Genomic DNA, 25,986 nt, shown 5'->3' with positions numbered 1-25,986 from the left:
AAGAGGGAGGGAGAGAGGAGGTGGGAAGTGGAAAGAATGCAGACAATCCAATTCACTCAGATCGTAACAGAAGGGTCAGGAGAGACTGAATTTTAAAGATCAAGAAAGAGATGTTTCAATATATTTTATAAAGTTATCAAACAGAAGAAAAAAAAAAACCATAACCAAAACCAGAAGGAAGAGAGGGAAGAAGAGAAACAAAGTGTCAGCTTTTATAGGGGAGAGTAATAGGTGCTCTCTAGAGTTTACAGACCAAGACAGAATAGTAGAAGCACATGATTATTTAGCACTGCAGCCATCACCGCCCAGGTAGCACATCAAAAAATGATCAAAACCAGTTGCCTCAGTCAAGGGAAAGAGTAAGATCCATCCTTCCATGCCATATGAATGTTTATCTTGATGAACATGGACTATTTTAATGATCACAACAGGCCAGCTGGATAAATTCTCAGATCCAATGCAAGCAGATCTAGAGAAACAGGATCACTAACTTTATTATACCTTCCTTGCAGTCATCCCAGCCACAGACCTGTCGGAGCAAATCTCCACTGCAGGCACTGAAGCCTCAGGGACAGGCAATATGAAATTCATGCTGAACGGGGCCCTGACCATCGGGACCATGGATGGGGCCAACGTGGAAATGGCAGAGGAAGCTGGGGAAGAGAACCTGTTCATCTTTGGCATGAGAGTAGATGATGTGGCCGCTTTGGACAAGAAAGGGTAAGGGAGCAGCTCCTTCTTATTGGGCAAGTGCCCCCCACCCCTAGGAGGGTGCCTGCCTATCCAGGTATCCCTTTGAGGTGGAGTCACGGAAAACACGGCCATAGAACTCTCCCACACACCTGGGCAGCCTCCTCACAGCTGAGTTTTATTAAGCCCTGCAAGTGAACGTGAAAGGAGCTTGGGCCCAGGTGCATCGGGTCCTTGCTATTTCTTATTGGTGGGTTAGTTGATTACATTAGTTTCAGGTGTACAATATAGTATTTCAGCAATTCATTACATCATCCTGTGCTCATCCTGGCAAGTGCACGCCTTAATCCGCATCACCTATTTAACCCATTGCCCCACCCCCAGCCCATCTCCCCTCTGGTAACCGTTAGTTTGTCCCCTGTAATTAAGAGTCTAAGGGTCTGTTTTTTTGGTTTTTCTCTTTATCTTCATTCATTTGTTCTGTTTCTTTAAGTTTTATATATAAGTGAAATCATATGGTATTTGTCTTTCTCTGACTCACTTATTTCACTTAGCATTACATTCTCTAGATCCGTCCATGTTGCAAAGGGCAAGATTTCATTCTCTTTGTGACCGAATAACATTCCATTATATATGTATACCACTTCTTTATCCATTCATCTTTCAGTGGACACTTGGGTTGCTTCCATAATTTGGCTGTTGTAAATAATGCTGCAATAAACATAGGGGTGTATGTATCCCTTTGAGTTAGGGTTTTTGTATTCTTGGGTAAATACCCAAGAATTTGGGTAGAATTGGTAGAATTGGATCATATGGTAGTTCTATTTTTAATTTTTTGAGACACCTCCCTACTGTTTTCCATGGTGGCTGCACCAGTTTGCTTTCCCACCAGCAGTGCACGAGGGTTCCTTTTCTCTACATGCTCACCAACACTTGTTTCTTATGTTTTTGATTTTAGCCATTTTGATAGGTGTGAGGCAATACCTCATCGTGGTTTTAATTTACATTTCCCTGATGATGAGTGATGTTGAGCATCTTTTCATGTGTCTATCAGCCACCTGGATATCTTCTTTGGAAAAATATCTCTTTGTGTCTTCTTCCCATATTTAACTGGATCATTTTTCTTTTTGGTGTCGAGTTGTATAGGTCTTTGTATATTTTCAGTACTAACTCTTTCTCAGGTAAGTCATTTGCATGTATCTTCTCCCATCCAGTCAGTTGTCTTTTAGTTCTGTTGATTGTTTCCTTTGCTTTACAGAAGCTTTTTATTTTGATGTAGTCAAATAAACAACAACAAAAAAAAGTTTGATAAAAATAAACAAAAAGTTTATTTTTGCTTTTGTTGCCCTTGCCTCAGGAGACACAAACAGAAGAATGTTGCTGTGGTACATGTCAGAGAAATTACTGCCTGTGCTCTCTTCTAGGACTTTTATGGTTTCGGGTCTTACATTTAGATCTCTAATCTATTTTGAGTCTTTTTTGTGTGTATGGTGTAAGAAAGTGGTATAGATATTTAAAATTGTTAGATCTTCTTGTTGGACAGACTCTTTGAGTATGATATAGTGTCCTCCCTCATCTCTTATTATAGTCTTTGGCTTAAAATCTAATTTATCTGATATAAGGACACCCCCCTCACTTTAAATCTGGGGGTGTCTTTGGGTTTAAAATGAGTTTCTAATAGAGAGCATATCGATTTTTTTTAATCCATTCTGACACCCTGTGTCTTTTGATTGGGCATTTAGCCTATTTACATTCAGGGTAACTATAGAAAGATACAAATTTAGTGCCATTGTATTGCCTGTAAGGTGACTGTTACTGTATATTGTCTCTGTTCCTTTCTGGCCTACTACTTTTGGGCTCTCTCTTTGCTTAGAGGACCCTTTTAAATATTTCCTGTAGGGCTGGTTTGGTGTTTGCAAATTCTTTTAATTTTTGTTTGTCCTGGAAGCTTTTTATCTCTCCTTCTATTTTCAATGATAGCCCAGCTGGATATAGTATTCTTGGCTGCATGTTTTTCTCATTTAGTGCTCTGAATATATCATGCCAGTTCTTTCTGGCCTGCCAGGTCTCTGTGGATAAGTCTGCTGCTAATCTAATATTTTTAACATTATATGTTTCAGACTTCTTGTCCTGGGCTGCTTACAGGATTTTCTTTGTCGCTAAGACTAGTAAGTTTTACTATTAGATGACAGAGTGTGGACCTATTTTTATTGATTTTGAGGGGTGTTCTCTGTGCCCCCTGGATTTTGATGCTTGTTCTTTTTACCACATTAGGGAAATTCTCTACTATAATTTGCTCCAGTATACTTTCTGTCCCTCTCTCTCTTTCTTCTTCTTCTGGAATCCCAATCATTCTAATATTGTTTTGTCTTATGATATCACTTCTCTCTCGAATTCTCCCCATGTGGTCTAGTAGTTGTTTGCTCAGCTTCTTTATTCCCTGTCATTTGGTCTTCTGTATCAATAATTCTCTTTTCTGCCTCACTTATCTTAGCAGTAAGAGCCTCCATACTTGATTGCACTTCTTTTGATTTTAATACCTTTTTTTATTAATACCTTTTTTTATTTCAGCGTGGTTAGATTTTAGTTCTTTTATTTCTCCAGAAAGGGATTTTATTTCTCCAGACAGGGTTTCTCTAATATCCTCCATGCTTTTTTCGAGCCCAGCTAGCTCCTTGAGAATTGTCATTCTGAACTCTAGTTCTGACATATTACCAATGTCTGTATTGATTAAGTCCCTAGCCATCAGTACTGCCTTTTTGTTCTTTTTTTCTTGTGGTGAGTTTTTCCGCCATGTCATTTTATCCAGATAAGAATATATAAACGAGAGAATTAAGTACTAAAAGGGTGACAAAGACCCCAGAAAAATGTATGCTAACCAAATAAGAAGAGAACCTAAACTGGGGGGAGAAGTAAGGGGTTAAAAAGAAATAAATTAAAAAAATATATATATATATATACCTATATAGATAGATAGATAGATTAGATTAGATTAGATTAGACTGGTGAATAGAACAGAGCCACCCGTTTGATTTTGGGTATATTTTGGTCTCTTAGAAGAAACTACCTCCCAAAATTTTAAAGAAAAAAAAATTTATATATATACAAAAATAAGGGTAAACACGATGAAGGGATGGAATATGACTGTAAAGATGAAAAGTTTTAAAAAATTCTAAAAAAGGAATTGTAAGATATGTTGGTTGGAGAAAGAAGAAAAAAAGGGCAAGGGAGAGAAAGTGCTCAAGCTGTAGACTAGAACAAAAACATGTGCTAGATCTAGGGTATATTTTGATCTATTAGAATAAATTGTGTCCCAAAGTTTTTTAGGAAAAAAAAAACCTATATGTATATAAAAAATAAGGTTAAATACAATGAAGGATAAAATATGACTATGATAATGATGACTTAAAAATATTATTTTGGAAGGTATTAAGATAAACTAGTTAAAAAAACGTTAAAAGAGGAAGGAGGAAAAGTTTAAAAATTAGAATAATAAAAAAATTAAAAAAATTTAATTTAACTTTGCAAGACTAAAGAATCATGGGGAGAAAGCCATGAATTCCATGCATTGCTTTCCCCTAGCTTTGGAGTTCCACTGTTTTCCTTGATCAGTGAGCTTGGTCTTGTTCTTGCTGATCTTTTGGGGGAGGGGCCTGTTGTAGTGATTCTCAGATGTCTTTGTGTGAGGCGGAATTGCACTGCCCTTGCCAGGGGCAAGGCTAAGTAATCTGCTTGGGCTCACTCTCAGAAGCTTTTGTTCCCTGAATGCTTTCCATAGAGCTCTGGAGGAAGGGAATGAAAATGGTGGCCTCCCAGTCTCTGGCCCAGAGGAGCCGAGAGCTTGGGTCCCCACTCCTCAGTGTGCCCTCAGGAAAAAAAGGGGTCAGTCAGTCTGGTCTCCCTGGTCTCTGGCCTAACTCTGGACTCACTTGGCCTGTGACCGAGAGTTTCTGTCTCTGGCACATGGCCCGTCGGAGTCTCCAAACCCAGCAGATTCTTGCTTCTGGTGAGTCTCCCTGGATCTGCCACTTGTGGGGTCCCTGCTCAAAGAACAGTGGTCCACTGTGTCATGGATCATGGTTTAAGGTAACCCTAAGCTGAGAGGTCACTCTTCGGCTCTGTCCCTGTAGTCAGCTTCCCCACTCTGATATCACACTCAGACACCCCCAGTCTTCCTGTAACCCTGAGGGTCCTGAGACCACACTGTCCCCATGAGGCCTCCACCCCTGCTTAGCCTCTACAGCAATGTGCCTCAGTGGAGCAGACTTCTAAAAGTTCCAGTTTTGTGCTCCACTCCTCCCACATTTGCTGGGAGCCGGCTCCTCCCTCCCATGGTCTATCTTCCCGTCTCCTCAGATTCACTTCTCCGCACGTCCTACCTTTCAGAAAGTTGTCGATTTTCTATTCTTAGAATTGCTGCTCTTCTTCTCTTCATCTCTTGTTGAGTTTGTAGGTGTTCAGAATGGTTTGATATCTAGCTGAACTCCTGCGACCTGATGTCATTTCAATCTGCTACTCCTCCGCCATGTTGCCTCTCCTCCTGGAATTCTTAATTTCTTCTTCGCCACTTCATTATTAGTATAAAAATGTAAGACTTCTGTATACTTATTTATCTATCCCATGATTTTAATGGATTTGTCAGTTCTAGTAGTTTTTCTATGGAGTCTAGGGTTTTCTATATGTAATATGATGTCTTCTGGAAATAGTGAAGGTTTTACTTCTTCCTTACCAATTTGGATGCCTTTTGTTGTTGTCTGATTGCTGTGACTAGGACTTCCAGTATTATGTTGAATAAAAGTGGTGAGAGTGGGCATTCTTATCTTGTTCCTGACTTTAGGGGAAGAGCTTTTAGGTTTTCAGCATTGAGTATGATGTTAGCTATTAAGATTTTATTTATTTCTTCAAGAGAGAGAACATGGGCAGGGGGCATCAGGGAGAGGGGAGAGGGAACAATTCCCCACTGAAAAGGGAGCTGGTTGCTGGGTTTGATCCCAGAACCCTGAGATCATGAGCTAAGCCCAAGGCAAGCACTTAATTAACTTAACCACCCAGACACCTCGCCATCTCTTCACTTTCAATCTATGTGTGTCCTTATATCCAAAGTACGCATCTTATAGAGAACATATAGATTATTGTTTATTTATATATATTTATTTATATCTTATTTTTTTAATCCATTCCATCACCCTATGTCTTTTGATTTGAATGTTTAGTCCATTTACATTCAGAATAATTATTGATAGGTATGCACATATTGCCATTTTGCTACTTGTTTTATGGTTGTTTCTGTACTTTTTCTTTGTTCCTTTCTTGCTTTCTTCTTACGTTTGTTTTTGCATATCTATTATTGGTTTTTGATTTGTGATTATCATTAGGTTTTATTTAACATCTTATGTATATAGCGGTGTCTATTAAGTTGATAGCTGCTTAAGTTTGAACCTATTCTTTACTCCCCCCACCAACATTTTAGGTATGTGGTATCATATTTCACATTCTTTGATTTTATAGATCCCTTGAATGATTTTTTTTTTAATATTTCATTTATTTGAGAGAGAAAGAGCATGAACAGAGGAAAGGGGCAGAGAGAGCAGGTGGTAGGGGAGAAGCTGGCTCTCGCCTGAGCAGGGAGCCCAACATGGGACTCAATCCCAGGACCCTGGGATCATGATCTGAGCTAAAGGCAGATGTGTAACCAACTGAGCCATCCGGGTGCACCCCCTTGACTGATTTTTATAGATGTACTTATTTATTGTACTTATTGCTTTTGTGCTTCCTACTTTTCTTACTCCTACTTATGATCATTCCTTTCCACTCAAAGAATCCTTTTTAACATTTCCCGTAGGGCTGGTTTAGTGGTCACGAATTCCTTTAACTTTTGTTTGTCTGGAAAACCCTTTCTCTCTCCTTCTTCTCTGAACAAATTTTTTTTTTTTTTTCAGCACTTTGAATATATCATGCCACTCTCTTCCAGACTGCAGAGTTTCTGCTGTAAATCAGCTCACAGCCTTATGGGGTTTCCTTTGTATATAACTATTTTCTTTTCTCTTGCTGCTTTTAAATTTCTCTCTTTATCACTACTTTTTGCCATTTTAATTACTGTGTGTTTGGGGGTAGACCTCCTTGGATTGATTTTGTTGGGGGCTCTCTGTGAATCCTAGATCTGGATTTCTGTTTCCTTGACCAGATTTGGAAAGTTTTCAGCTGTTATTTCTTCAAATAAAATTTCTGCCCCCTTATCTTAGTCTTCTTCTGGAATCCTTATAATATGAATGTTACTACACTTGATGGTGTCACTGAATTCCATGTCTATTTTCATTTACTATTTTTTTTCTCTCTCATGTTCACAACTACTTTACAGTACTCTGTCCTCCAGATAGCTAATCCCGTCTTCTACTTCTTCTCATCTATTTATTCTAGCTAATGTATTTTTAATTTCAGTTATTAAGTTCTCCATCTCTGGTTCATTTTTATATTTTCTTTCCCTTTGTTAAGGATCTCATTGAGGTCCTGCACTCTTCTCAATTTCTGTGAGTATCTTAAGACCATTACTGTAAAAACTCTATCAGACATATTACATTACTTATCTCCATTTTGTTTAGGTCTCATGCTCTAATTTTGTCCTGTCCCTTCATTTGGGACATTTCCTCTGTCCCCCATTTTGCCTAACTTTGTGTGTCTTTTTCTGTGTGTTGAGAAAGTCAACTACATCTCCTGCTCTTAAAAGTAGTGGCCTCATGAAGAAGAGTTCAGCAGTGCCCTAGAGTGCAGAGTCCCCTGTTCACCAGAACCTGGTGCTTCAGGGGTGTCTTCTATGCATATCACATGCACTCTGCTATTGTAGCTGAGCCCCTTTTCCCCTTCAATCCAGTTGTCTGCAGTGGTTCTCTTTGCCTTTTGTGGGCACAGTTTGGTTCTTGTGTTGTGCAGGAGCCAGGCTGGGGCTGCCTCAGGCTTGAGTGGAATCAGAACAGGCATTTGCCAGAGCTGCAGTCCCAACAAAGTGCAAGGCACTCTCCCTATGCCAAGCCCTGAGAAGCTTTTATTGGCGGGCAGTGCTTGTAGACAGACCAGCTGTCTGCCCCCTGGCCCGTTGCTGGGGCTGCAGTCTGATTGTTGCATGTAGTTATATTCCCCTCTCCCTCCATGGAGCAGGAGTCACTTTGGAGTGGTGGTGCCCCCTTTTGCGGCTACTAGCACACTGCTAGGTTCCTGGCCCCACTTTGGATGGACTCCCGCTAAGAGCACATTGTAGGGGGCAGGACCATAGGAGAACACAGGGGCAGGGTGGGCAGTGTCAGCCAGGTTTGCACAGGTCTGCTGTGGGAGGGGACCTGGAGGGGACCTGGAGGTGGTGGGACATATCTGCAGATGACCTGGGGGCCCGGGCACACTGTTAGCAAGTTAAGTAGCAAGTGTTGGCATAGCATTTGTTTCCACAGGTGTCCACATGGCTAAGCTGGGGGACAGGGAAGGGAAACAGTGGCCCACAGCTCCTTTGTTCCTGAAGAGGTCTCCTAAAGTTCCCTGCCCATCCAGCATATGCTTTGAGATGAGTAAACACATCTTCCTCCAGTATACCCCCCGGTGTATTTCAAACTATGGCTTCTATACTGTAACTGCCTGGGTTACTTGCTGTGCTGTCTCTTTAAGGCCAGGGACTCAGTTTCCTGTTGCTCTTCCCCCTCTCTCAGAGCCAAGCCTGCTGATTTTTTTTAAAGTCCCAGGTGGTAAGCCTCACTGATTGTAAGAACTCAAAAAATTCAATCCCTCTGGTTTTCAAGCCAGATGTTAGGAGGATTCATCTGCCCCATGTGGGCTCCATTGTAAGGGTGTTTTTCTACCCTCTCTATGCCAGCAGCATCCCTCCTTCCTACACACAGTCCCATGGGTTCATTTAACTCCCAACCACATCTCTATCCTTCCCACCTTCTTTAATGTGACTTCTTCTCCAGATTTAGCTCTGGACAGATGGTTTTCTCAGTAATTTACATTGATGTGGGTGTTATCTAGCTGTATCTGTGGCACAAAGTGAGGTTAGGGTCTTCCTACTCTGCCGTTTTCCCTGTAAGTCACCTGTCTAGTGTATTGTTAATCACACCCACTAATGGAACATTTTTCTTATCACCCACTCTCTCATCCCACAGGTATGAGGCAAAAGAATATTACGAGGCACTTCCAGAGCTGAAGCTGGCCATTGACCAAATTGACAATGGCTTCTTCTCTCCCCAGCAGCCTGACCTCTTCAAAGATGTAATCAACATGCTATTTTATTATGACAGGTGAGTTCCCACAAGAAGATCGTGCTATTTGGGCCATGAAAAGGGGATAAGAACATCTAAACCAACTACAGTGCCTCTGTGTAATTAGCATAGGTCTGTGATTTGAGAAGCTAATCTACACTTGAAAAATCAGATAGTCTCTACTAACTATACTAGGAATGTTTAAGAATAACACCCACAAATCTGGGATTCTTTTTCTCTTTCCTGGTACACCCAGCTTTCAAGTGCATCCATATGTTGACATTCTTACATGTGGGAAGAACCGTATAAATGTTGAAGGCTGGTTAAAACTCTAATGAATAGAAATGTAAGTTTGGTAAACCAGCCATGCCTGACATTACACAAAAGAGAATTTGTCAAGCCACTTGGATGGCTCAGTCAGTTAAGCATCCGACTCTTGGTTTTAGTTCAAGTCATAGTCTCAGGGTCATGAGATCAAACCTCACATCAGGCTCTGTGCTCAACCCAGAGTCTGCTTGGTATTCTCTCCCTTCCCCTCCCTCCCCCTTCTCCCCTCCCCCTGCTCATGTTTGCATGCTCTCTCTCTCTCTCTCTCTCTCTCTCTCAAATAAATAAATCTTAAAAAAGCAAAAGAAAATTCTAGGTGGAATCTTAGCACATATATTTTAATGAAGCTTTTTGTTGTTTTGTTTTTTCCTTCTAATCACAAAAAAACAGGTTTAAAGTCTTTGCAGACTATGAAGCCTATGTCAAGTGTCAAGAAAAAGTCAGCCAGCTGTACATGGTGAGTACACTGCCAAGACCATAAACGAAACCAGTTTACTACGGTTAAAATTTTTGTTTCTTTTATTAAATCTAAATAACAGGGCCCCATTAACCAATCCAAAAAGAGAAGTGAGGCATCTGTCCAGGATATTCAGACCTTATGTTCTGGTAGAACCATATCTAGTCCCCCCAAAATGCATAGACCAGAGTAAATTAAAGTTAGTGGCCGTCAGCCAGAAGGGGCAGTACTCAAGTCAAGCTGAGTGGCTGACTACCTGCCTCCCAGAACTCAAAGACGGAAAGAAAACAGTCAACTCCAGCTCTTCCCTCTTGATCTCCACTTGTATTTGTGTGTAGAATGGCTCCAGAGGAAAAGAAATATAAAGGAAGCAGGAAAGGAAAATATGACCAAGGGCAAGGACAAGTGTGAATGCCAGTTTTGTACAATGGATCTCTTTTGCTAAATCTATGGCCCAAATCCAAAGATGCCCATCTCAAAGCCCAGGATTTGGTTCAATCTTTCCTGTTCATTAGTGCTAATTGCAGTTTTTACTCATAACAATTATCATATTGTTATGCTTAGAAACATGTTGAGAAGTCTATTCATTATCCATTTAAATGGTTTACTTTCTTCTTATTTAGTAGGTTTTCAAAGTTTGAATAAACGAATTTTAGACTCTGTGATACAATACCTTATGGCATAATCATAGTTTCAGTTTTTCTTTTCAATTTTCATAGTACATGGCTAATGGCTTTGAGTGATGGTCTGGTATTTTTCTTTTTTTAAGATTTATTTAATTTTTTGAGTGAGAGAGAGTGGGGGTGAGGGGGTGAGGCAGAGGGACAGGGGGAGAGAAGCTGAAGCAGACTCCGAGCTGAGTGCAGAGCCAGATGCAGGACTTGATCTCACAACCCTGAGATTGTGACTGAGCCAAAACCAAGAGTTGGATGCACCATCCAGGCACCAATGTTCTGGTCATTTTTAACAAACTTTTAGAGTTCTTTTAAAAATCATGAGGGTATAAAATAAATAGCTTCTTATATTACTTTACATAATTATAAAATTTGGATAGAATTTTTTTTTTCAAGGATAAGGCCTTAATTGATCCTGTTTTGAAACCCCAGTAGAGTATTTGGAATTCAGTATAAATCAGCTGGGGTGTCTACTTTCAGAAAGAACAAGAAAGGAGAAGTAGGTCAATAAACTGTCCCATTACATTGTTCCCCTGAACAACAACTAACATTCTAGAGTCATGTTTTTCACACGATGATGTAAGCCACAGATTAAATCTCTTGACACAGCATCTAGCAGATAATGAACATTAGTCCCTTCCTTCCCCTCTAGTTTAAAGAGAGGTGAAATTTAAAAAAATAAAGCATGGGAATATGGTTTGCATGCCAAAATATTGTAACCATAGCAATAATTACCAATTAGGGAATTTACATCCATGGTTACTCTTAAAATGAAAAATACTCTTTTTCCTTCTTTAGAGAAATACACTCTAAGAAGGAGAAAAAGCATGATCTACCCTCTCTAGCTCTAAGCTGTGAAACAAGTGTATTTATGACTCACTACAACTGTATCCTGTCATTTTTCCCCATGAAATGTGCTTGGATATGCTTGGCCTAGCGTTCGTCATAAAGTTGGATGGGCGCTCAGGCCATAGGCCATATGTATGTGTTCTTTACAGAATCCAAAGGCCTGGAACACAATGGTACTCAAAAATATAGCTGCTGCAGGGAAATTCTCTAGTGACCGAACAATTAAGGAATATGCCAGGGACATCTGGAACATGGAGCCTTCAGATCTCAAGATTTCCCTATCCAATGAATCTAGCAATGGGGTGAACAAAGACAATGGAAAGTAAGTTGTAAAACGTCTCGAGAAAAAAAAAAAATAACTTCTTACTGGATTTAAACCCTTTTACAACATTCTTTGATTCTTGTTTTATTTTGTTAGCTAATAATCTGGTTAGGAATTTCTGGGAATTGGGAGGGCAAGTGTATGACTGTATTCGGGCTAAAAATAAAGTATCAATTTACAAGGGCTACATGAGTGCCAAAACTTGTTATTTGATGGTAGATTGAGAGGCATGCTAGGACTTTCTCCAGGGCTATTCAAAAAGCTAGAAGATACTTGGAACTTTTTAATGCCATTTAAATTAACTAAAACACAAATTACTTAACTACATTACAGCACCATTCTTACCCTGTTAAGTCCCAACTAAAGACCACCTTGTTCACAGCCCCAGGATGTTTGGTAACCACACATTTTTAGAAGGGATCCAAATTTTACCAAATTCTGATACTCTACAATGAGATTTCAGTTTGTTCCTCAAAGTAGACTACAAGCTAAATGAGAACTTTCAATAACGCCCAACATCCATGCTTTCCCTAAAATGGCAAGTGACTTGTAGAAATGTCAGTGACTTCAGCTCATCCAAGCAGCCCAGTACAACTTTACATCAAAAATATGCATTGTGGGTGGTGTCTGGACCAAGTCTTCACTGCAGATTTCTGGTACTCTCAGGCCTCATGCCCACTGCTCACTCAGGAACTCTCTGCAAAAAAAGGACCTACGTCAGCTCACATGCTTTCTCCACTTCCTGGTCTAAGTAAAGCCAGAGCAGCCCTAATTGCCTTTAAGAGAAGGATTTAGCAAATCATTTAGCATTTAGCAAATCAGCTCTTACCTCACAGTGTTTAGTAGTGTGGGGCTTCTACAGAGGAAGTTGTGTTGGAAACCAGGGGGAAAGATCACCATCTTGACCCTCTCTTTGTTCCTGTAAGCGTTGTGTGCAATTTCATAGAGCTGCATAGGACAGAAAGATAGAGACTCAAAGGCTGACCATCAAAGGTGGTGTTTTTCTAGTTTAATTTTCCTCAAAGGGTACAGAAACAGCCAACTTGGGGACTTAGTCCCATTAAGTCAGAGATAAGGGACTCTTCTACCACCCTTCCCCAACTGCCGGTGTTGGCTGCCTCTACAGCTAAGGAACTAAAAGCTGCACAGCTAAGGAACACTGACAGAACCTCATCCTTCTCTTGCCAATGCCCTCCCTGCAAGCGGACAGGAACTGCGACAGACCCACTCTATTCGTCTAAAAGAAAAGAAACTGAATCCCACTTTTGAGCCACAATGGGAGAGACTACATGGAGGTTGATGCAGCTGCCTGGGATTTTCTCTACCCTTGTAGATCCACACATATGTGTTCAGATGAGGAGCCAGGATCCACCACAAACACTCCTTCAAGCTCCGCAGCATAGCACAGTGATGCAGAACATAGACACCATGAGCATGTCCATTGAGGGGCGTACAGAATCCCTTATAATGTCAGAGACCCTCCTGTGGGATCTAATCTCAAAGTCTGGCTAAATGAGAAAATGGTGCAACACATATGGTATGTTTCAGGCAGCACTGAGCTCTTCGTTTACCTTCTTTCCAAACTCCAAAGGCACCGTCTTGTCATCCTCACCATGTATGATGAGAAGGGGAGAAGACAGGAATTTAACACTAGGCACAAGTAGAAGAAAAGCATTCAGTTAAAGAATTATAGGTTGGGATTTCTCTTCTTCTAAGTTAAAGCTTTAGTAAAACGTGAAATTTGCCTCAAAATATAAGATCTCTCTTTCTTCTCCTCCCAGGAATGACAACTTCATACGTAATAAACTTCATATAGTAACTGTTTTTTTCTTCCAGGCAAGATTATCTCTCTTGTTGACTCACATAATTTAATTAGGTATTTAATTAATTTATTTCTGTATGATTTTTTTAATAAGAAGAAAAATACTAAAAACACTCAATTTGTACAGTTAAAAGAACCTCATCTTTTTCCTTATTCTACCTTATTTCATAATATTTGGGATATTTTAACTAAAAGATTAGATCAAAGAAATGAAACAACTCAAAACTCAAAAATAGCAAGAACTACCATAGGACTAAAGAGAACTCTTTGTAGCAATGCATTTACTTTTCCCTATAAATGTACAGATGGACACACGATTAACAGGATTAATCAGCTTCCTCGTCAACCTCCTAGTCTGGTAATTCAGAAAGGCTATGACACGAAGAAGACTTGTTCTTCATTTTAACTTGCTCAAACAAAACTTCCCAAATTCTGATATGCATCTGTCCTGTCACAGTGACTCACTGTTACTCCTGAGAAGTTTAGATCCTTCAAGTGTGTCTACATAAAGTACTGATAACAACCGCCCATTTGGAGGCACTCTTAAAATCAGCTGTGATGGGCTAACTTGCCAAATTCTGGTCATCGGGCTTGCTGTTGGGTCAAAAGACTGAATGGTGAGTGGGTTTTGGTTACATGGGGAACAAGGCCTAGAAGTCAGGGGTCCCCCAAGGGACATTAGACTAGACCCTCTCAAAGCACCTTTAAAGGGTCCTGTAGACTCTAAATCTACAACCCCCTTTATGACTTCAGAGAAAGTATCGACTTCATAAGTCATCAAGTTAGACATGAGGAAAATATCAAAAACTAAAAATTTGTGGACACGTTACCTTAAAGTTTAGTGCCCATCTAAGAATTCTTAACTACCCATTCAGTAAGTCACATGATAGTTACCCCCCCCCCAGAATCCCCTAAATATAGTAAAAATGGACATCTTTTCATCATTAGCTTACTTTTCATCATTAGGGAAGACGATTTTGTCTTTTCTCAGGGCATCCATAAGCACGCGTAAAAATCCTGGAAGTTTCCGGTAAATCTGTTTTTTAAAAAGAAAAAAAATTAAAGCATGACCTATATCTATGTCATTTGTTATGTTTTCCTACATGAACTATACTAATGTAGAAAGTAGCAACTTCCTACATATAATCAACTTTTTTAAAAAACCTCATGATTTTGAAAGTAACTCATGTCATTGTAGGGAAATTGGAAAATACAAAAAGGAAGAAAGGAGAGGGGTTTATATGTGTGTTTGTGTGTATATATATGTATATATATACACATATATATACATACAGTGGAATATTACTCAGATACACACACACAACCATCACTTCTTCATCCACTCATCAGCTGATGGACATTTGGACTCTTTCCATAGTTTGGCATGAGAATTTTTGACTAATCAGAATACTCTCTTCAGTAACTAGACTAGTTAATTATGTTCACTGTAGAAGCAATTTTTAGGTTATGCATCTATCACCGCTCTTTTACAAATGTGAAGATAGAGTTAATGGTGCTATTTGTATTTTAAAGAATACGGGAAGCAAAAACAACACAATGTTAACAGTGATTGTTTCTGGATGGTGGGGATTATGCATGATTTGTTTCTTCTTTCTAACTTTTTGCATCACCTTGGGCTCTGGGGCCCACAGAATCTGGCTGTCACCTGTCTGTCCTCTCACTCAGCCCACTCCTATCCACCCTCAGGCCATACTGCCTTCTCCTGGAACACATCTGGAATCTACCATACAGGCTGGAATCTACCTCAGGGCCCATGTCTCTCCTTTCCCTCAGCTCAAGACCCAGATTTTCCCATGACAGCCTCTTGTCAGGCAAGGCTCAGCTCAGACGATAGTTTCTTCAGAGAAACTTTCCCTACCAACCCCCCATCCACCCACCAGTCACCCCCTGTCATAGCACTTCTCGTCCTGAAAATCAGCCTGTTGTGTATTTGTCTCCTACCTCCAGTAAGTACATACACTTCACAGGAAGTCAGGCCACAACTTTTTTTATTCCCTGTGGTATTCCTAGAACCTGGGAAATTTCTGGAACCTAACGGACACTTGAATAAAGACTTGTTGCAGATGGACTGAATCTACTGGGCCCATATCCCTGGCATACACAGTAAGCTATTCTCTGTCATGTTCACCGTAGTGTGACTTGAATTTCATTCAGATTTTATTCCTTGGAATAGATGTGCCAAGAGAAAAGACCAGAAAAGTATTACATGTCTTCCTCCATTGTGCCTGAAGGGGGCGTGGGGAGGAAGGTGCTATGTCTATGATGGGACATTGCTGAAGGAAGGAACTGAGTACAGCACAGGTAGGCTGGGGCCAGTTTAAAAAGAAAAGAATTCTGCTCATTGTGGAAGGAATTTTTAGATTTTGCGAATCACTGCCCTTTATCATAGGGATAAATAGAGTCAGCTGCTCTAATACATCATCTGTTGTAGCCTTCTACTGTGAACTGTAGTAATACAGAGAATAGCATCTTTCTAAATATAATGAGCTTTAAACATTTGTTTTCCTGCTTTTAAAAAGTAGTTGGTGTCCTTGTAAGGAAATTAGCACAGAACAGGGAAGCTGGGTCCAGTAAAGATGAATATCCATTTCACAGTTTTGGCCTAGGCCTGCTATTTCCAGGAACTTCCACATTTTCATGGGAATGTGTCTGGCTTGCATTTTTTGCACTGTCTCATGGCAAATGATTTGCATTCAGGTGCGGTCTGGAGATCCTAACACTGCCTGTCCTGCCCCTTTTCCTTTCTCCTTCTCTTATCCATAACTAAGGGCAAGATTTCTTGTTTTGTTTCTTTTGTCTTTGTCTCCTGATTCTAACACTCCTGGAATTAGGACTTCTCTGAGGAAAATTCAATAAGAGAAGCCCTTCAGCAGTTCATCTCAAATTCCAAAGGAATAAGAAGAAAGCAAGCCCAAGTCAATCTACCCCCCCACCCCATTCCTCATCAGCCAGCGGTGCTCCTTGAGACTCAGAGGTCATACCATCCCCTCTAGCCCAGACCACATCGATGGGCTCCTAATTGGTCTTCCTGCCTCCTCTCTCTTCTGGAATGCTGCTAAGTAAATATTCTTAAAAGACTAGTTATGGGAAAGGTATTGTCACAAAGCTTTGGTAGTATCACATAAGCTTCTTAAAAACAAAGTAAGAAACTCCCATCCTGGCAGCAAGCCCATCCACATCTGGCCACAATCTTTCATTCCAAAGGCTGCACACCTCCAATCCATCTGCCTCGAGTTAGAAGATGTAGGATTGAGTCCTGTTTCCTCCTCTTATGGGACATTTAACAGTTTGGGCAAGCCTCGGAGCTGCATTTCCCTCCGCTCTAAGTGGAGGCAATGATGCCAAACTCAGAGTTGTTATGAGGACTGAAAAGGATGACAAGTGTTCAAGATCTTTCATGGAAGCCTTATAGGACTCAGGTATTTTATAGCACATAGCTTCCCCACCCCAGCCATGTGCCTTGGGTCACACTCTGCCCTCCTCTCTGTGTTTCCTAACTGCTCTCCCTTACTTTCAAGAAAAGAGCTTAGATCCTATCTCTCTGTAAGTCTTCACTGACCGTACCTGCACACAAAGCCCTTCTCTTCCCTGAACTCTTCCTACCCTGAAATGACTGTTCTGCATCCCACCCTAGCACCTACCTTAGTCTACTTAGCAATGGAAAAAGTGGGAAAAGGGAACACATTTCTTGAGTCCCCGCTAGGAGCTGGGTACTTTGCAATGATTATCTCACTTAATTTAAACTTCTGAACAACCTTAGGCAGTAGGCAGTATCATCCCCATTATTTGAAGATGGGAAAACTCAGAGAAGGAAAATAACTTACCCAGGTCATAATTGGTTAGTGGCAAAAACCAAATTTGAACCCAAATCTATCTGGCTCCATAGCTCATGCTTTTTTTCCCACTGTGTCATGCTGCCTTCCTATTTTGAGTAATGAAATTGATTCCAAAGTGACTTATGGAAACCTCTGCCATTACTTTACAACCACCATTAATTTCCTATTTCCTCAACTAGACAAGAAGCTTCTTGAGAGTAAGGACCTATGCCTTTTACTGTATTTGTATGTCTCACACCACCTACACTTTCTTATTTAACAGGAATATTCAGAGTTATGGCATTCCACTGATCATAAAAAGAGTTAATGGCTATTCAGTGCTTACTCTGTCCCAGGCATTATTATAGATGCTTTTCATATACAAATTTATTTTCACAGTCATCTGGAATAGATTATTATTACCCCCATTTTATAGATGAGGAGATTAGAACATTAAGAGCAATTAATCCAAGGTTATACAGCTGTTAAGTGGCAACCCTGGAAACCAAACCAGGGAGTCAGACGCCAGAGCTGTGGTTCTTAAAGACAACATGATACTATAGAACTCCTCTACCTCTAAACCATAAGGGTATTAAACTGAAATATCATGACATTTTATTCATTTGTTTTTTAAAAGATTTTATTCATCCATTTGACAGATCACAAGTAGGCAGAGAGGCAGGCAGAGAGAGGAGGAAGCAAGCTCCCTGCTGAGCAGAGAGCCCAATGCGGGGCTCGATCCCAGGACCCTGGGATCATGACCTGAGCCGAAGGCAGAGGCTTTAACCCACTGAGCCACCCAGGCACCCCTATCATGACATTTTAAAGTAAATTTCAAACTTAAAAATATTGGAAGATTCCCCATTTCTAATAATAGAAGAACCATTACAAACCAAACCTTTTGCCGAAGACACTAGAAAAGCTAAAAAATATTTTAAAAACCTTTCTGTGAAGGTGTCAGAGAACTGCCAAGGCATCTTGAGTGGTCTGGTCATCCCAGAGAGGAGGGAATCTCAGAGAGGTAAAATGGACAGTCAACACCACTCTTCTCCTTAAGACACAGCTGGCAAGTCAGGAGAAAGCAAAAAGTAGAGACCGAAAAACACAAATAGAAAAAAGATGGCACAAATAGAAAAGAACATAGTAAGAAAGTAGATTTAAACCTAAATATATCCTAATTTCACTAAGTTAAATAGACTACTACAATTAACAAACAAAGCTTGTTGGAAAAGGAAACAAAACCCTACTACATACTGCTGACAAGAGATATGCATTAAATACAAGAATTCAGAAAAATTTAAAGTCAAAGGATAGAAATTATATATTATTCAAACACTATTCAAAACAAAGATATATTAGACACAATGCTGACTTTAAATCAAGAAGCATTACTAATCAAAAAGGATATTTCATAATTAAAAAGGATCAATTCATGTGGAAGATATAAAATTACATTCTTACTCAATGTATGCTCTACATATGTATAACATATGCTCAAAAAAGCTAAAGCAAAAATTGACAGAACTGGAGTAGAAATAAACTCAATCATGGCAAGATATTTCAATAATCTGCCCCGAGTAACCGATAAAACAACCAGTCAAAAAATCAGGGCATGGGCGCCTGGGTGGCTCAGTGGATCAAGCCTCTGCCTTCGGCTCAGGTCATGATCTCAGAGTCCTGGGTTCTAGGCCCATTGGGCTCTCTGCTCAGCAGGAAGCCTGCTTCCCCTTCTCTCCTTGCCTGCCTCTCTGCCTGCTTGTGATCTCTCTGTGTCAAATAAATAAATAAAATCTTAAAAAAATAATAAAATAAAATCAGGGCAAATACAGAAAAATTGAATGGCATGGTTAGTAATCTTTACCTAACTGATACATAAAGAACACTGCACCAAAAACAGAACATATTCTTTCCAAGCATATGGAACATATGCCAAAATTGACCATATGTTGGGACATAAAGCAAGTCTGAACAAATTTCAAAAACTGAAATCATACAGAGAGAAATCTCAGATCATGGCAGAATTAAGCTAGAAGTCAATAGCAAACATCAAATCCTCAAATGTATAAAAATTATAAAATACATATCTAAATAACCAATAGGTCAAAGAAGTCATAATATTATAAAATATTTTGAACTAAATGATAATTGAAATGCACTTGAAAACTTGTGGGATCCATCTCAAGAGTGGCTTCGGTAGAATATGGCTTCAAGCATAAATTAGAAAAGAGGAAATACTGAAAATAAATTACCCAAGTACCATCTCTAGAAATTTTTTAAATAATAAATTGAATCTAAGAAAATAGAAGAAAGGGAATAAAAAAGGTAAGACCAGAAATTAATAAAACAGAAGGCATTCAATATAGATAATCAACAAAGTCTGAGTTGGTTCCTTGAAGAGAGTAATAAAACTAATTCTTGCTGTAAATGTTGGCTGTCCCCCTTCTCCTTAGCCTTGGATAACAGAAGCCATTGCCCCCAAGGTTATGTCACACACACACCCCAATTATTGTGTAACCCTGCAGACAGCAGAAACAACCAGCATCCCCCTATAGTTGACTCAAAGCTTAGAGTCCCAGGTGGATCAGGCCAAAGCTACACTTTACTTGAAGTCACATCTTGTCCAGCTCTTTCTTTTTCTTTCCCTTTCTTTTTTTTTTTTTTCAAGATTTTATTTAATTATTTGACACAGAGAGAGAGCACAAGCAGGGGAAGCAGCAGGCAGAGAGATAGGGAGAAGCAGACCGACTCCAGGCTTAGCATTCTGAGATCGTGATCTGAGCCAAAGGCAGATGCTTAACCGACTGAGCCATCCAGGCACCTTTCTGCTCTTTCCCCATCCCTTATCCTATAACCGTCATTCAAATGATCTTGCAGGTTTTGCCTTTAGACCACTCTCTCAATAAATCATGAACATCAAGTCCCTGTCGTGGGCTCTGTTTATAGGAGAACCTGACCTAAAACTAAAAGTAAGAAAACCTCAATCAACCAATCAAAATAAACTTATAAATATGATGTTCCTAAATTAGAAGATTCAATATTAAAAAGGCATCATTTTCCCCCAAATTATATATAGACCTAATGCAATTCTAATCAAAATCCTGGGAAGCTTTTTATAGAAATTGGTGAGTATATACCAAAATATACATCAAAATGCAAAGGACAAAGAATAGTCAAGACAAATCTTGAATAAGAAGAACAAAGCTGAAAAACTTACATAGACAGATAATAAAAACATATTATAAAGCTACAGTAATCAGGGACTCCTGGGTGGCTCAGTTGGTTGAGCGTCCAACTCTTGATTTCAGCTCAGGTCTTGATCTCTGGGTCCTGAGATCAAACCATGCTTTGGGCTCCACACTGGGTATGGAAACTGCTTGGGATTCTTTCTCTCTCTCCCTCCCACTCTCTCTGCCCCTCCCTCCATTCACTCTCTCTCTTTAAAAAAAAAAAAAAAAAAAAAAAAACTATGCTAATTAGGAGATGCAGCATTCATATGAGAATAGACAGATAGATAAGGGGAAGAAATAGGAATCTACTAACAAACCCATATATATTAAGCCCTGATATATTCAAACATTGGCACTGCAGAATTGGTAGAGAAGGTTTGTTTAGTAAATGTTACTAAACTGGATATCCATATGGACTTCTACCCCCTACATACAAAACCCATACTTGTAGATTATAGTTCTAAATATAAAAAGTAAAACAGACTTTCTACAAGAGAGCATAGAAGGGTATCTCCATAATCTTTGGTATCCACAGTTTTATTGAACAGGACACTTTTCTTAAAAATATTAACTGCATTTTGATAATTGATAAACTGGTCCACATTAAATTTAGGAATATCTCTTCATCATAAGATAACATTAAGGGAGTGAAAAGGCAAAGTAAGAGAATATACTGGCAATACAAATAATTTTCTAATGACTTATCCTATGAAAAACTACAACAAAAAAGACAATTTAAAAATGAGCATGAACAAATATCTCACAAGAGATACCTAAATGACTAATAAACATGAAAAAAAATCTCAGCTTCATTAATCAATGAGATATCCATACTAGGACAAGGATGTGAAGCAATTGGAACTCTCATATACAACAGGAGGGAGAATAAAGTGGCTGAGTCACTTTGGAAAACTGGTTGGCACTCTAATTACTAAAGCTAAACATATGCATATCTTACTGTCCAGCAATTCCACTCCTAGGGTATACTCCAGTGAAATATGTACCATGTTTGCAGGATACATGTTCAAGAACATTCATAACAGCAGTGTTGTTAATTACCTCAAGTAGAAAGCAACTCAAATGTCCATAAACAATAAGTCAATAAATTGTATATTTATATAATAAAATATTATATAGCAATGAAAGCAATCAAACTACAACTATACCTCTTGGGTAAAATCCCACAAATATATGTTGACTGAAAAACATAGAATACATCCTATATAATTCTACTAATTATATAAAGTTCAAAAACAAAATTATATTGCTTAGAGATGTACATGCAGATGGTAACACTATAAAGGAAAGCATGGATATGTTTACCATTGAACTCAGTCTAAGGATTACATCTAAGGGGAGGCTAATTGGATTAGGAAGTGACTTACAGGAGACTTCTGGAGGGGCTAGTGTTGCTAACTTCTGGACTTAAATGTTAGTTACATGGATGTGCAGTTCATAATTATTGGTTAAATCATGTATTTTCCTATCATGTTTCATTTCAAAATTAGAATTTCAAAAAAGAAGCAAAATACATGGATTGTATCTGATTTATCCGTACAAATTAATGAATTTATAAGTAATTACTTAGAATATAATAATAGGTGCTCAATTAGTGGTTACCTTAAAATGTATACTTAATTGCCTAAAACCAATTGAAAGTGTTTCATTATCTCAAATTACTCTGCATTCAGTATTTTTTATTATTGAGGGGATTTCTGTATCGAGATGGAGCTTTTAATACAGGCATTTTTCAAGAAGATGTGGTCTGTGAATTAGCTGTCCCAGGAAGTAATGAGCTACCTTCTCCTGAAATAGTTAAGCAAATTCAGAAAGTTCTATGCTGATTTATTACAAAAAAGTTTCCAAAAGTAGGCAGCTGTATTAAAGTACCCTTAAAATGCCTCCTAACATTATCAAAGTTCAAAAATTTGGGGTCATGTATTCCCTCTGAGAATCCTCTCTCTCTCTCTTTCTCTGGCTCATTGACTAACATTTATAAGGCGGTATGTCTATAAGCAGTTGAGCGTCAGGCATGGAATGAAATTAGGATAATCTGCACAACAGATTTAAAAAAAACTAGATCTTGTTGCCTAGTTCTTTAAACTTTATCTTCTTGGAAAGATTGTCTTCTCTACCTGGGCTACTGTGTAAAACCACTTGGCAGCTTCCTTGAATTCTCTAAAGACTTTTTAAAATCATAAATAATGATAAATATATGGCTGACAATCATAGAGCTAAAAATTATATAGGAGAGGCATATTTTCACTTTAAAAGGGAAAAATAATGAACTAACCTAAGTCAAGTCTATTTAAAAACTACATGATAAAAGGTAGAGTTAAATGAAGAGGAGGGGAAAAAAGCTTTGGCTCTTAATAAGCCATTATCTCAACCTATTAGAAGAAATAGAAGAACTACAAGATCCAAAAGCCATTGTGCCCTCCTTCAATAGCAGCTGGCTAAAAACCTGTCTCAGGTAAAAAATAACTTAGAAATATATAATACTAGTTAAGAAAAGAAAATGGTTAATAAACGTAAGTGTGCGGAAATCGCCTACACGTTCACGTCTTGTGAAGACGGTTCAGAGACTCACCTTTAACAAGGGATAATTAATACTTGCAACCCATATGTTGGTAAATGGAGCCTCCAGTATAAGAGCATCAACTGGGAATCCTTGAAAATAATAAAAAAGAAATAACTATCCGATCATATTTAAATACTACCTTTTCTAAACAAGGAGTCCTCAAGGTCCTATACATGAACTACCTGAACCAAAGTTATTTGTGAAGCTTGTTAATAATGCAAATTCCTGGACTCCACACTAGACTTGAATCAGTCAAAATCTCAGGAAGGGGAGTGAGAATGTGTGTTTTTAAGTGGGCACCCCCACCCCAAGAGATTTCTATGTACATGATAGTTGAAAATCACTACCTTCTAGGACACAGCCATGTTTTCATGACTTGGATAATTTAAGAAAGCAAAGTACTATAGGAAGGAAGAGCATTCTGCAGCCCATGGTTAGGAATGTACCAGAGGCTGACTAGGTTGTTTTGCTCAACACTCCTCTAAGAACAATTAGAAAAGGTGTGTCAGATGGGGATATGTATCTGTATATGTACACAGGTGTCCCCCTTTATCCACAGTTTCAGTTATCTGCAATCAAGAGAAGTCCAGAAGCAGATAATCCTGTTTCTGTCAAACTGTCAGAAGATCAGTAGTAGCCTAACACTATATCTCAATGCCTACATCATTCACCTCACTTCATCTCATCATGGAGGCATTTTATCATGACACGTCATCACAAGAACAATGAGTACAGTACAATAAGTTATATTAGGAGAGACCCCAGTCACATAACTTCTTTTGTAGTATATTTTTATAATCGTTCTATTTTAGTATGTTGTTATTAATCTCTTACTGTGCCTACTTGATAAATTAAACTTTATCATAGGTATACACATATAGGAAAAACACTGTACATATAGGGCTTGGTATTATCTGTGGTTTCAGGCATCCACTGTAGGTCTTGGAACATATCCCCCAGGACTAAGAGAAGATTACTGTATGTATATGTATATGTTTGAAGGCATCTGAAGGCTATTAAATCAATGAGATTTTGAGAGCCAACACCAAAAGAAAAAAAAAAAAAAATCCGTGAGAGTTTGAGATGTTTTTCCCCCTCAAAGCAGTTGAAACTTTGAAAGCAACAGTAGTGGTTGCTCTTAGAGGCTTAGAACTAGACAGAATTTCAGCAGTCCCACAGGACCAAAAGACAAAAATTAGAGTTTGGAAGCTGACAAGAAGGAGGACTCTAATAAATTTCTCAAGCTTTTGGTGACTTCAAAGGACTACACCCTGAGAGTAATGATGAACTAAAACTGGACCAGCCCTCTTAGAGACTAAAGCCCAGCTTCAAATCAGCTTAATTTCTGATAGGATTAAGATGATCTTCCCCCTATTTTAACTGCTTTTCAGGAAAAAAGTAAATTTTGTCTGGAAAAAGATAATATTATCCCTAGGCCCTCAAATTATCTCTATAATTTCCATAAACAATATCTAGCATTTAATAAAAAATAACTAGACAGGGGCACCTGGGTGGCTCAGTCAGTTAATTGTCTGCCTTCCACTCAGGTCATGATCCCAGGGTCCTGGGATGGAGCCCCATGTTAGGCCCCTTCCTCCATGGGGAGCCTGCTTCTCCCTCGGCCTGTCACTCCCCTTATTTGTGTGCTTTCTCTCTCTCTTTCTCTCTCTCTGTCAAATAAATAAATAAATAAAATCTTAAAAAAAAAAAAAAAACTAGACATACAAAATAAAATAAAGAGGCCAAAATTACAAAAACAAAACAAAAAACAAATAATGGAAATAGATCAAAGGATCTAGATATTGCTATTATCCTATACGGACTTTAACTTGTAAATAAGCAAGTGTAAAATCATAAAGTATTTTTTAAAATTTTAATAACTAATAAAATTTGATATTACATAGTGAACGATATAATATGTCAAAAGAAAAATTTTAAACTAGAGCACAAGGAGAAAAATGTCTGGAAAACCCAAAAAAGAATATTGGAAACATACAGGACATGGGAACAGATCTAAAAAGATACATATAATTATAGTCCTGGGGGAGAGAAGATGAAGAATGGGGTAGGCACAATATTTGAAGATAAATGACCAATTTTCCAAGATGGGTGAATATCAAGCCAGAGTTATTACAGTGCTATGAACCCCAAGCGGGATAACTGCTAACAAACCCACATGTAGGAAAATCAAAGTAAAAATGCTGAAAAACAAAGCAAAAAGAAAATCTCAAAAATAGCCTGAAGAAAAAGTAATTATCTTCAAAGGAGCAGCAGGACGACTGGAAGCTGACTTCCCAACGGAACACTGAAAGCCAGAACCAAACGGACAACATCTTCAAAGTGTTGAAATAAAGTAACTGCCAACGAAGAATTCTATGCCCGATGAAAATATCTTTCCAAAAATGAAGACAAAACAAAAGATATTTTCAGACCAAAGCTGAGGGAATTCTTCACCACAGATAGATAGGCAGAACAAAAATCCCCAGTGGAAGCCCAGAAATGCGAGAAGTAATAAAAAGCAAAGAAAAGGGTAAATCTAGATATTGACTTTATAAGGTAAGAGCAATAACATTTTATGGAGTGCGTATTATAGAGAAAAGTAAAATACAGGATAGCAAGAGTTCAAAGTCAGGGATGTAAATGGAATTGCATTATCCTCCAAGAAGTGAAGTAAGTATTCATTTATACGGGAATTTAGGTCAGATAATACAACATTGTCAACACTGTGCAGGAAGTGTCCACAGAGAGCTATGAGTGCTTAGAGGAGCAGGAAATAATGTCTACTTTATTTCCATAATTAATTAAGACTGTGGATAGCAGGTGACTTGCTTTAAATGTTCACATAACTCAGCCTGACCAGTATTGACAAGCCTAAGAAACAAAGCAAGAGATGACAAGCTTTTGATTTTGATGAAATCACCTTGTCCTGTTCACAGAGATTCTAACTCATGGAAACAGCTA

General features: G+C 38.8%; 2 protein-coding genes across 4 annotated transcripts in view; one reads left to right on the top strand and one right to left on the bottom strand.

The window, feature by feature from the left end:
- The window catches only part of PYGL (glycogen phosphorylase L), a 40,621-nt gene extending 28,875 nt beyond the window's left edge, over nt 1-11,746 (top strand). The window contains exons 17-20 of the mRNA XM_032344184.1: nt 513-720; nt 8,835-8,969; nt 9,648-9,714; nt 11,387-11,746. Of these exons, the coding sequence (XP_032200075.1) occupies nt 513-720; nt 8,835-8,969; nt 9,648-9,714; nt 11,387-11,563 (587 nt within the window). The 3' untranslated portion in view covers nt 11,564-11,746. The remainder of the gene's footprint in view (nt 1-512; nt 721-8,834; nt 8,970-9,647; nt 9,715-11,386) is intronic.
- The window catches only part of ABHD12B (abhydrolase domain containing 12B), a 28,873-nt gene continuing 14,530 nt past the window's right edge, over nt 11,644-25,986 (bottom strand). For all 3 annotated transcript variants that reach the window (XM_032344192.1, XM_032344193.1, XM_032344191.1), the window contains 5 exons: nt 23,035-23,114; nt 14,335-14,417; nt 13,131-13,209; nt 12,389-12,507; nt 11,644-12,256 (listed from right to left, as the gene is read on the bottom strand). In XM_032344192.1, the coding sequence (XP_032200083.1) occupies nt 12,229-12,256; nt 12,389-12,507; nt 13,131-13,209; nt 14,335-14,417; nt 23,035-23,114 (389 nt within the window). In that variant the 3' untranslated portion in view covers nt 11,644-12,228. The remainder of the gene's footprint in view (nt 12,257-12,388; nt 12,508-13,130; nt 13,210-14,334; nt 14,418-23,034; nt 23,115-25,986) is intronic.

The sequence above is a fragment of the Mustela erminea genome, chromosome 5, assembly GCF_009829155.1.
Source record: "Mustela erminea isolate mMusErm1 chromosome 5, mMusErm1.Pri, whole genome shotgun sequence".
In the NCBI taxonomy this organism is placed as follows: domain Eukaryota; kingdom Metazoa; phylum Chordata; class Mammalia; order Carnivora; family Mustelidae; genus Mustela; species Mustela erminea.
Note: the sequence above shows the minus strand (reverse complement) of the source record. Positions and strands in the feature narration are given on the sequence as shown.